A 12,352-nucleotide genomic window follows, 5' to 3' on the forward strand; every position below is an offset into this window, starting at 1 on the left:
GAAAGAAACGTACCAGACCGAAACCACTGAATCAGGATTTGGGGTTGCCCACTGAAATATTGTGTTGTCAGTTCTGTGAGAAAATACAGCATGTTAAAAAAATATTAATCTATTCAACCCCAGTATTTCACATTTGTTAAATGATTCATGTTCATGTGTTAAATGAATCACACGTCATATTATGCTTTGTAGATATAGGATGCATGATAAATATGACTTGATTGTGTCAAAAGCCACCCTATTGAGTCTGCCATAAATAAGCATAACTTACGCACAGGGAATTCCCTCTGTGTGCCAGTGTGCATGTTTATTTAGGGTGGGTGGTTGAAGAGGAAGTGATTGTGTATATATAGTAAGTACATGAAGTGTTAGAACCAGCATTTGTTGACCATCTCACAGCAGTCAGACAGAAGCCCAGTATGAAGTTAACAATTTCTCTCACAGGTAAGCGATCTAACATTCTCACACACACCTTCACTGATGCATGTTGACTATGGGTATATGATTACTTTCTGCCTCATATGTATCTATGTGTCTGTGTGCCTGTTACGCAATGGCTTAGGGTGTGTGCTCTCTTCACTACAGCTTTCATGGGATTTTTCTGGGTCCTGCCCTCAGAGGTCTCTACAGGTGTGTGTCTGTCTATCTGCCTGCCTACATGATTTTTCAACATTTCAAAATGTCTCTAATGTCAATTGTTATTGTCTAGATAACACAGAGGTGCCATCTCCCAGAATTATCCAGCCCATAAGGTCCAAAATAGTAGCTGTTCTAGGTAAGGAATTCTGCTATCTCAGTTTTTATTAAAATGGTAATATCAATCATGGCCATGGATACTCTGAAGTGTTTATAATCACAGAACCCCTAGTCTTCACTGTGATTTAGAACTTGGGTTCTGGGTGTATGGTCTGATATTTATATTCTGGTGTAGATAAGGACCAGTTTTTGGCAAACAGGATGTGCTTGTCATACACAGGAAAGCGGTTGGTTATTGAATGTAAGGCAGACCCAGGCCTTCCTGATGACTTTGCCCTTGTCTACTGGCTGGTCAACGGCACATTCCCAGAGGTGGCTGATGGCAGAGTATCAGAAACAGAAGAGTAAGTACTGGGGTTTGCATCACATGCAGACATTATTGGAAGCTTTGAAACCTATGCCAAACCATGACTCTTACGCGCGTAGAGTAGGCAAAGTGTTCTGTTCAGCTCTTGTACTATATAATATGTGGAAGGAGTGCTGGCTAAGTGTTATAAATGTGTTTGTTTCAGATCAGTTTCTGAGGACGGCAGGGTGTTGCAGAGGAGTCTGGTGTTTAAGAGCGTGACTGCAGAGGACTTCAAGTCCACCTTTACCTGTGTGATAAACAGCCCGGCTGGGCTTGACCAAAGGACTGTCAAACTGATGACCAATCACAAGGCTATATTTCCCCCTCCTTCACCCACTCCCAACACCAAACCGAGGAGAGAACAATGAGAAAAGACATAGGAAAAAGGACCAAAGAAAAACACGCTAGCAAGAGATGAGATGACGGATGGACTTCGTCCACTCATGCATCATCCATAGTTCAGTGAAAAAGACAATGAACACTTACTGACAAAAAGCCCTTCTATTGCTCTATCTAGTGGCAATAGTCAAGTATGGATCTAAATGCAATAATCTTGAGGACTCAAAAGAAACTGACGACTAAGAAAGGATGGATGAAAAAGAATACATTAAAATTGTGACCATACACATTTGTTTAATGAACTGACTCTCACAACTGTAACCTAGGTTAAAGACGATTTAGTTCAAGGGAACTTCTCTTAATCTGCCGTTATTCTTTCACATCTCTGTTAGAAATTGATTAAGTTGTGTTTTATCATGACAAAGCAACACCATACATGTCCTGGAAGTAGGCAGCCATTGCAAATAAGATTTCATCATGTCATTTGTGTAAACCTTGTAAACACATACCAAGCATTGATAAGAGTGCGTTTACATTAGCTCACTATTTATGTAAAGCATCATAATGACAATGTTATATTTTGTGTATAGTCAATACATGTGTAATGGCCTATAAATATACATTTTCAATGGCTTAATTGGTTTCACACATCCCTTTGACTCTTATTTTGACAACCCCTCACTGTAGCCCGGTGACCTCACTGCCTCTCTTAGTAGTATAGTGTACTGATACTGCCACCTTGTGGCTGCTTTTCACATTACAGATTTGTACTTATCCACAGATAGTACTTTTTTGTTACAAAGCAACCCTGAAGTATTCATATGTTTCTTCCCCAATTCCCTTAACCTAACAAAACTCTCTTTGTCTTTATAAATACTGTCATCAGAGTATTACCAGTCAGTGGTTATTCACAAAGTTAGAGCGGCTGTGGCTGGGAGCTTCAGCACCAACCCCTAGCAATTTTAGACAGCACTGCAGGTTGGCGTTCCTTTCAGGGTGGTGGTTTTCTTTGATCTTCTTCTTGATGATGGAGGCTCTCCTCAGAGACAGACGAGCACTTGCTCTTATTGGGTAGGAAGCATTGCAGCTGCTCCTGATTGGCATTCTGGGCCATGCTCAGGAGGAAGTGCAGGTAGACGTCCAGGTTTCCATCGGGGCTCTGCAGGCTCCTCTCTATGACGCTGCGGTGCATGTCCAGCAGACTGGGGTTCTTGAACATGAGTGAGAACTTGCTTTTCAGCGGCTGCTCCAGGATGTTCTTCCCTGTGCACCTCCAGGTGAGGAACACGTAGAGGGCAGCCAGGTATTCCTGGATGGTGGGGTGAATGAAGGTCTGGACCTTCTCCTGGTACATGACAAACTGCTCGATCAGGAACTCATTGCACAGGCCGCTCTTAGTAACAGTCTCAGCGACCTCCACCCCACAGTCTTTCCAGGTGGCCTTGCCAATGACCATCTGGTTCTTCTCAAGCATTGTGAAGGCCAGCTTGCCCAGCTTCATCAGAAAGTCCCTCTCCTCTTCTGGGGTGTGAGAGGCCGAGCCCCTGGCGCCACGCACACGCAGGTGCACCAAGAGCAAGTGGATGTACATCAGGGTCAGCCCCTTGGCGAGCTCTATATCCGGCCCCTTCTCCCAGAACGTGCGCTGGAACAGTCCGCACACCACCCAGCAGAACATGGGCAGATGGCACATGATGTGGAGGGTCTTGCAGGAGGTCAGGTGGGCGATCACCTTATCGGCCTGCGCCGGGTCCTCAAATCTCCTCCTGAAGTACTCCTGTTCGTCAGTGAAGTCGCGCACCTCCAACACCTGGTACACAGCTTCTAGGGGCAGCCGACTGTAGGTGAGTGGGCGGGAGATGATCCAGAGGGAGGAGGGGAGCAGGTTGCCCCTGATCAGGTTGGTCAGCACCACATGCATCATGGCCAGCTCGGTGCTATCACACCAAGTCTCAGTGCGGTGAAAGTCCAGGGGACGTGCATACTCGTCCAGCCCGTCACAGACGAACATGACCTTGCCGTCGCAGCACTTGAAGTTGGGCAGCACCTTGGTCTCAGGGTAGAGGGCGTGGACGATCTCCAGGAGGCAGGTCTTTAGATCCAGCATGAGGTTGAGCTCTTTGAAGGGCAGTGGGAACAGGAAGTAGACACGCTTGTGCTTCCGGTCCTCAGCCCAGTCCATAATGAACTTCTGCACAGCCACAGACTTCCCCACCCTGGCGATGCCGTTGGTGACTATAGACCTGACATGCTTCTCATAGATCACATTGGGGTCAAATATTTGCCTGCAGGTGATCAGCTTCTCCTTGCGATTGGTGGACAGCTTTTCAATGTTTCTGACCTCGTGCTGGATATTAGGCCCAGCGTTGCCTTTGTCTGTTATGTAGAGATCATATAAGATACTGTCAAAGGCCTTATGCTCTCCCTGCTGGGAAAACCCTCATGCATACTGCTATACTTCCTCAGCAGAGTGCGTCTCAGCTGATTACGCACCTCATCTGCACAGAGAAAATAGGGGAAAAGGAGACAAAGGCACAATCTAGTATATTTCCTCCTGTTCAATGGCCATTTCAAATACAGATATGCATGCATCTGTTGGTCACAGCTACCTTAAATAAAAAGGTAGAGACGTGGATCAGAAAACCAGTCAGTATCTGGTGTGACCACCATTTTCCTTATGCAGCGCGACACATCTCCTTTGCATAGAGCTGATCAGGCTGTTGATTGTGGCCTGTGGAATGTTTTCCCTCTCCTCTTCAATGGCTGTGGGAAGTTGCTGGATATTAGCGGGAACTGGAACACATGTCAATCCAGAGCATCCCAAACATGCGCAATAGGTGACATGTCTGGTGAGTATGCAGGCCATGAAAGAACTGGGACATTTTCTCCATGGGACATTTTCAGCTTCCAGGAATTGTGTACAGATCCTTATGACATGGGGCCGTGCATTATCATGCTCAAACATGAGGTGATGGCGGCGGATGAATGGCACAACAATCAATGGGGTTCAGGGTCTCATCACGGTATCTCTGCTCATTCAAATTGCCATCGATAAAATGTAATTGTGTTCGTTGTCCGTAGCTTATGCCTGACCATACCACAACCCCACCGCCACCATGGGGCACTCTGTTCAGAATGTTGACATCCACAAACTGCTCGCCCACAGGACAAGGTGTCTGTGGTTGTGAGGCCGGTTGGACCTACAGCCAAATTCTCCAAAATGACGTTGGAGGCGGTTTATGGTAAATAAATAAACATTAAAATTATCTGGCAACAGCTCTGGTGGATATTTCTGCAGTCAGCATGCTAATTGCCCACTCCCTCAACTTGAGACATCTGTGGCATTATGTTGTACCTTTTATGGTCCACAGCACAAAGTGCACCTGTGTAATGATCATGCTGTTCATTCAGCTTCTTGATATGCCACACCTGTCAGGTGGATGGATTAAGGCAAAATGCTCACTGACAGGGATGTAAACCAATTTGTGTAAAATATTTGAAATAGGCTTTTTTTGCATATGGAACATTTCTGGGATCTTTTATTTCAGCTTATGAAACATAACACCAACACTTTACATGTTGTGTTGATATTTTTGCTCAGTGTATATTACATTCATCAAATGAAATAAAGAAGATGTGCATACTTCTTTTGTAAATGTCCCTGAGGAAATCAGTCAGGCGCTTGAGGCCCATGTCCTTCGACAGGGCCTTGGTGAGCTGCAGGACCACCTCTAGGTCATAACACTCCAGCAACCTGTCCACCAAGTCACCATGTCCATGCCCTGGGGAGGAGCACTGAACGACTCTGGGTAACGCTTCCACAGCGTGATCTTAAACTTCCTCAGATCATCCTTCCCCAGCTTCTCCACTGTCTTCCTGATGGCCTGGGAACCACAGAATTAAATAAAAAGAAGAGAAAAGAGCAATACTCTAACTCATCAACTCAACTCTCAACTTTGGGAACATGTTGACATTTGTGGCTGAACATACAGTACATCAGCCCACCTTGAAGGTGAAGTCTACAGTCAGGGCAGGGTGCCTCTTCTCATCTGGGTTTTTGATCAGCTCTGGTCTTGGAGGAAGTTCCACTGCAGGAAACTTTGAGACCTGGAGAGGTGGTGGGAGATGAAACTACTACACATACTGGCGCATGAGCCTAAACAAAGATATGACCGTTTTGTAAACAAATGGACATACATCCACAAACACCCACATTATATTCCCACTAAACCCAGGAACAAATACTCACATAAACATATACATAATTATACTATAAAAACAGACTTGAACATAGTTTGCATCCTGTCTGTGACTGATCAAACATGGAGGGCTGTTCTTACTTCCTGGTTCTGGTCTCACAGTCATCACTGTCCACAGAGTAGCAGCTGGAGTAAGACTCTGTTCTTTGCTGCTGGACTCTGTACATAGAACATCACATGGACAATAATCGAGCCCTTTTCACATCATGCCTACTAAACACACACCAAATATCAATGATTGAGGATGGATAGTGAAAGGATCAAGACTTGGACAAATAGGAAACATTACTGTTGACACGTGACATGCGCCCTGTACATGGGTCTCGAACCATGGTCTCGGGCCATTGCCCAGGCCCAGGGAGGGTCTCCTTTCAGGCACATAGAAAGCCTCCTCTCCCTCATCAGACACAGAGATACTATTTCTTCCTCATTCAGACACCCCCTCTCCAAATGGAAAACTGACATCTGATATTGTGTCCCCTCCATCATGTTCCATCGTGTCAGCCCCTCACCCTGCCATCCTGGAGAACCTCAGGGGTACAGGTTCAGGGTCACAGTTCAAAGTCTGAAGTCAATGGCTACTTGACCAGTGCCAGACAGCACACACCTGTGGATGTAATAAAAAAATAAACACACACCTGTGGATGAAGGTTAAATATTGACGATAGATGAAATGCATGTAAATGACAGCCTTGTTGCCACTTGTGAGTAGGCCTCTCTTACCATGAAGAAATTCAGAAATACCGACGTTTTCTGTTTCAGGTGAGCTTGTTTGGAAACCACTCTGCTACTAAATGCACTTTTTGTCTCACTTAAGCCGATTCAATTGACTAAAACATCATATTTATTAATTCAAAATACACAACACTAGGAACAAAAATAATAACTCAAATGTCACAGTTCAAATTCTACATATTTGTCTAGACTAGAGACAAGGCCGTACAAAGATTTAGGTCCGACAAAGACGAAACTGTAATAGGTTACGTTCACTTTCAAAGATACCTCCTACTTAGGGTTGCCAGGTCTAGTTGAAATTTCTAGCCCAATGATCTATCAAAACCCGCTCACGAAGCCTGAAAACTAGCCCAACATTTTGTTTTCGCAGCAAGAGAGGAGCTGCCACATTTATTTGATGAACCCTTTTTCCATTAGGTTGTCAAGCATTTTAAGAAGGAAATCAAAGTAATTTATAACGACATAGGCTAAGAAGCAAAATTTTGTTTTCCATCAAAATAGTAATGATTGTGAGCTTAAAAATATGTTGCAAGAGAAAATATAATTTGCCCTTAACTCGCCAGATAATTTTCCGTCAATGGATGTCGAGTTAACTTGTTTTGACTGCTATGATTAAGCAACAAGGCCTGATGAGGTGTGGTATATGGCCAATATACCATGGCTAAGTGTTGTTCTTAGGACACAGCCCTTAGCCGTGGTACAGTGCATTTGGAAAGTATTCAGACCCCTTCCCCACATTTTGCTACGTTACAGAGCAAAAACCAAGCCACGAGGTCGAAGAAATTGAGCCCCGAGACAGGATTGTGTCGAGACACAGATCTGGGGAAGGGTACCAAAAAATGTCTGCAGCTTTGAAGGTCCCCAAGAACACACTGGTCTCCATCATACTTAAATGGAAGAAAGTTGGAACCACCAAGACTCTTCCTAGAGCTGGCCACCTGGCAAAACTGAGCAATCGGGGGAGAAGGGCCTTGCTCAGGGATGTGACCAAGAGCCCGATGGTCACTCTGACAGGGCTCCAGAGTTCCTCTGTGGAGATGGGAGAAACTTCCAGAAGGACAACCATCTCTGCAGCACTCCACCAATCAGGCCTTTATGGTAGAATGGCCAGACGGAAGCCACTCCTCAGTAAAAAGCGCGACAGCACCTAAAGGACTTAGACCATGAGAAACAAGATTATCTGGTCTGATAAAACCAAGATTGAACACTTTGGCCTGAATGCCAAGCGTAACATCTGGAGGAAACCTGGCACCATCCCTACGGTGAAGCATGGTGGTGGCAGCATCATGCTGTGGAGATGTTTTTCAGCGCCAGGGACTGAGAGACTAGTCAGGATCGAGGGAAGGATGAACAGAGCAAAGTACAGAGAGATCCTTGATGAAAACCTGCTTCAGAGCGTTCAGGACCAGACTGGGGCGAAGGTTCACCTTCCAACAGGACAATGACCAAGACAATGAAGGAGTGGCTTCTGGACTAGTCTCTGAATGTCCTTGAGTGGCCCAACCAGAGCCCGGAATTGAACCCGATCGAACATATCTGGAGACCTGATAATAGTTGTGCAGTGACGCTCCCCATCCAACCTGACAGAGCTTGAGAGGACCTGCAGAGAAGAATGGGAGAAACGCCCCAAATACAGGTGTGCCAAGCTTGTAGCGTCATATCCAAGAAGACTGAAGGCTGTAATCGCTGCCAAAGATGCTTCAACAAAGTACTGAGTAAAGGGTCTGAATACTTATGTAAATATATTTTAGTTAAAAAAATATATACATTTGCAAACATTTCTAAAAACCTGTTTTTGCTTTGTCATTTTGGGGTATTGTGTGTAGATTGATGAGGGATTTTTTAAAATACATTTTTGAATAAGGCTGTAATGTATCAAAATGTGGAAAAAGACAAGGTCTGAAAATATTATGAATGCACTATATATTGGCCATATAGGCCTACCACAAACTCCTGAGGTGCCTTATTGACATTATAAATGGGTTACCAATGTAATTGGAACAGTAAAAATACATGTTTTGAAAGATGGACAGAGAATCTCAATCTCTGTACAAGAAACACTTCAAAAAACAAATACTAAGTTATTTTCTGGCAATTTGTGCCATTAACATGTGTGTCCCTTCCACGGGACGGTTGAGCTAACGTAGCCTAATGCGATTTGCATGAAGTTGTAAGTAGCAAGAACATTTCCCAGGACATAGACATATCTGATATTGGCAGAAAGCTTAAATTCTTGTTAATCTATCTGTACTGTCCAATTTACAGTAGCTATTACGGTGAAAGAATACCGTGCTATTGTTTGAGGAAAGTGCACAATTGTGAACAGGAAAAGTTATTAATAAACAAATTAGGCACCTTTGGGCAGTCTTGATTCAAAATGTTTAACGGAATTACAATGGTTCATTGGATCAGTCTTAAACTTTGCACACACACTGCTGCCATCTAGTGGCCAAAATCTAAATTGCACCAGGGCTGGAATAATACATTATGGCCTTTCTCTTGCATTTCAAAATGATGGTACAAAAAAATACAAAAGAACGGTTGGTTTTTTCTTTGTATTATCTTTTACCATATCTATTGTGTTATATTGTCCTTCATTTCTTATACATTTCCACAAACTGAAAAAACGTTTCCTTTCAAATGGTACCAAGAATATGCATATCCTTGCTTCAGGGCCTGAGCTACAGGCAGTCAGATTTTGGTGTCATTTCAGATGTCATTTTAGGCGAAAATTGAAAAAAAGGGGCGGATCCTTAAGAGTACAACCCGTTCTAAATGGCCTATTTGCGAGATTGACTTGTTATTTCAATAGGCAAATCGACATTAGAATGCAGTGTACTTTATTAAGCTACCTCTGAGCGAATGTATCTTAAAGCGCTCTAGTGTGCGGAATGTCGTTTTCCAGTGCTATGTCGCCTTTATATCAGTTCTAGCACGTTAATATGTTTTAAAGAAAAAGGGTTGGTAATATGTCTCCATAATGAACAATATAACGTTAAATAGCCTACATACAAATTGTCACGACTTGTGCGCTGGCTGCTCTGTCTCCGAGCCTGCTGCAGGACTCTCTCAAGACACACGCATAAACTCCCGGCCCTCCCCCTTCCCACCACTCCCTCGGTAACAGCCTGCTCACTGCCTGATAGTCAGCAGCAGCAGGTCACAGTGAATAACTTAGATGTATTTTAAGAGAAATGCCATGGTGGCCGCGGAGCAACTTAAAAGCGCTACATGGTCAATCTTCCGTCTGCATTGGCCGTGCAGCATTTACGGTGACACGGCCTCTGTAGAAGTCAGGGCATTCATACCTCCTGCTCTTAAAAGTAGTGCAGAGCTATTGTGAAGGAAGTTGTTAATTAAGAAAGTCACTTTGTTTTCATACAGGACCTCCCGAACCCCTCCTACCGTCAACCAATCATGCCAACGCAGAGCTATAGGGAGCCCTCCACACTTTTACAAAATTTGGGCTGAGTATGGTAATGAGCGCAATTGCGGCACACTATCCATAAGCGCCTACGACCACATTTTCGGATCAAGCATAAGTTGGCTAAGTAGGCCAAAAACCAGCAACCCGCGACAAATGTTTGCACCCGCGGCATCGTTTTCAAAGTAGCCCAATTTCGGGATAACCGCAACATGGCAACCCTGCTCCTATTTCCATGTTCTTACTGGTCGTAGTTAAAGAGACCACCGAAGGTTAGACCACAGCGTTTCTAAACCTAGAGACGCAACATCGCGAGACTCCTGGGAACGCTTGCGAAACAGACCAGGCCGGGGTTTGGGGTTTGAGAAGTCAATGAGAAAAGTGAAAAAATATTAATTAGTTGTGCATTTTCTCGAAAGCTAAAGGCAGAATCTATATTCGAGTCAATGTCTTAAGTAGTTGAACATGCTATTAAGTCAACCTTGTGAAAGTGACAAACTGACACGTTTTCATTTTCGTTAAAAACAACTTTATATCAAAAGAGTGCCTTTGATTTGACGACATGCGCAGTTTGGCGCGAGACGACCCGATGACGTGATTCTACACATGAGCTGTCTAACCAACGTTGCCATGCCGTCGTCGACAAGTATGATCTGGGATTTATTGGAGAAGCAATTTTAGCCTATCTTCATACTGTACTGTTTTTGGTTAGACCTTCGACATACAAAATGTAGTCTGAATCAATTTCATAGTTTACCAGCGAAGACTGGACCTATCCGAAGACACGTTTGCGACTGCGAGCCGCACAGACTCCTCCACGCGCATCACTGAAGATTGAAGAACAGAGGAAGGTGACACAATCGGTGGCCTATCAACTGTAGCCTAGGGTCGTCACTAGTTACCACAGCCACAAAGTCATCCACCCCAATTTCTTAAAATCGGATTTAAACCTAACCCTAACATAATCCCTTACCTTAACCACACTGCTAACCTAATGCCTAACCCTAACCTTAAATCAAGACCAAAAAGCACATTTTTGTTTTCATAATTTTTTACAATATAACCCATGTTGACTTTGTGGCTGTGGTAACTAGTGTAAACCGCAGGCAAGGGGTTAACTTTATAATGCAGAATGGGGGTTCAATACCCAGGGAGGTCCAGGGGCATGCCCCTGTGAGTTTTTTTATACAAAAAAAATTATGGGTGTGGAATGGTTGTTTCTGGTGAATTCTGAAGGGGAAATGCATCCAAAGCTTTCCTGATAATTTGGTCAATGTATCCCAACCAACTGAAATACCAATAATATCTGTATAAGGGCACAGGGCGAGACCCAGATGCAGTCCAGGAGGTACAGAGTGGCAGGCAGACTTGAGGTCAGGGCAGGCAGGTTCAGAGTCAAGGCAGGAAAGGATCAAAACCGGGAGGACTAGCAAAGAGATAAGAAAAAGCAGGCACACGGAAAAACACACTGGTTGACTTGACAAGACAAACTGCCAACAGACAAACAGGGAACACCGGAATAAATACTCAGGGACTAATGGGGAAAACGGGTGACACCTGGAGGTGGGTGGAGACAATAACAAAGACAGGTGAAACAGATCAGGGCGGGAAATTCTGTATTACTTTAGACTGTTTGTCAACTCTAACAGTTCACCAAAACCCTGCTTTAACTAAAAATGTAAATGTCATAACCTTGTATGTGCTGTAACGAAACTCTAAATCTTCCTCCTCCTCAGACGAGGAGAGGAGAGAGGGATCTGAAGACCAATGTGCAGCGAGGTATGATGCCATAATAAATTTATTTACAAGACGAAAAACGAACACGAACTACACTTGAAATGATACAAAATAACAAACGACGTAGACTGACCTAAACATGAGAACTTACATAGACACGAAGAACGCATGAACAGGAACAGACTACATACACACCGAAACAGTCCCGTGTGGTACGAAATAACATACAGACACGGAAGACAACCACCCACAAACAAACAGTGTGAAAACACCTACCTTAATATGGCTCTCAATCAGAGGAAATGAAAACCACCTGCCTCTAATTGAGAGCCATATCAGGTCACCCTTAAACCAACATAGAAACAGAAAACATAGACTGCCCACCCAAACTCACGTCCTGACCAGCTAACACATACACAAACTAACAGAAAACAGGTCAGGAACGTGACATAACCCCCCCCTCAAGGTGCGTACTCCGAACGCACCACCAAAAGTCTAGGGGAGGGTCTGGGTGGGCATCTGACCACGGTGGTGGCTCCGGCTCCGGACGCTGTCCCAATCCCACCATAATAAATCCCCGCTTCTGTGTCTTCCTCAAGGTGGCGACCCTCGCCACCGACCTTGGACTGGGAACCCTAGACATGGGTCCCGCTGGATTTAGGGGCCGCCCCGGACTGAGGGACGGCAGCTCCGGACTGAGGGACAACACCGGACTGGCTGGCGGATCCTGGCTGGCTGGCTCTGGCGGATCCT

At 44.5% G+C, this 12,352-nt stretch overlaps 2 protein-coding genes across 5 annotated transcripts; one reads left to right on the plus strand and one right to left on the minus strand.

The window, feature by feature from the left end:
* The first annotated feature begins 10 nt into the window (after window positions 1–10).
* On the plus strand, window positions 11–2,081 carry LOC129816744 (interleukin-18-binding protein-like). Of its 3 annotated transcripts, XM_055871587.1 has the most exons (5): window positions 11–444; window positions 586–630; window positions 710–775; window positions 977–1,100; window positions 1,269–2,081. In XM_055871587.1, exons 1-5 carry the CDS (start codon window positions 420–422, stop codon window positions 1,471–1,473), a joined length of 465 nt encoding a protein of 154 aa, XP_055727562.1. In that variant the 5' UTR covers window positions 11–419; the 3' UTR covers window positions 1,474–2,081. The 3 variants fall into 3 exon arrangements, with proteins under 3 accessions (XP_055727562.1, XP_055727573.1, XP_055727552.1); XM_055871598.1 differs by lacking the exon at window positions 586–630; XM_055871577.1 differs by lacking the exon at window positions 11–444 and having other exon boundaries at window positions 451–630.
* Window positions 2,082–2,129: 48 nt separating this feature from the next.
* LOC129816725 (NLR family CARD domain-containing protein 3-like) lies at window positions 2,130–10,148 on the minus strand. Of its 2 annotated transcripts, XM_055871547.1 has the most exons (5): window positions 6,427–10,148; window positions 6,167–6,310; window positions 5,785–5,862; window positions 5,450–5,551; window positions 2,130–5,328 (listed from the first exon to the last, which is right to left on the minus strand). In XM_055871547.1, the coding sequence occupies exon 5, from the start codon at window positions 3,624–3,626 to the stop codon at window positions 2,436–2,438; it is 1,191 nt and encodes a 396-aa protein (XP_055727522.1). In that variant the 5' UTR covers window positions 3,627–5,328; window positions 5,450–5,551; window positions 5,785–5,862; window positions 6,167–6,310; window positions 6,427–10,148; the 3' UTR covers window positions 2,130–2,435. The 2 variants fall into 2 exon arrangements, with proteins under 2 accessions (XP_055727522.1, XP_055727528.1); XM_055871553.1 differs by lacking the exons at window positions 5,785–5,862; window positions 6,167–6,310; window positions 6,427–10,148 and having other exon boundaries at window positions 5,450–5,778.
* Window positions 10,149–12,352: the final 2,204 nt, after the last annotated feature.

The sequence above is a fragment of the Salvelinus fontinalis genome, chromosome 2 (assembly GCF_029448725.1).
Source record: "Salvelinus fontinalis isolate EN_2023a chromosome 2, ASM2944872v1, whole genome shotgun sequence".
NCBI lineage: Eukaryota > Metazoa > Chordata > Actinopteri > Salmoniformes > Salmonidae > Salvelinus > Salvelinus fontinalis.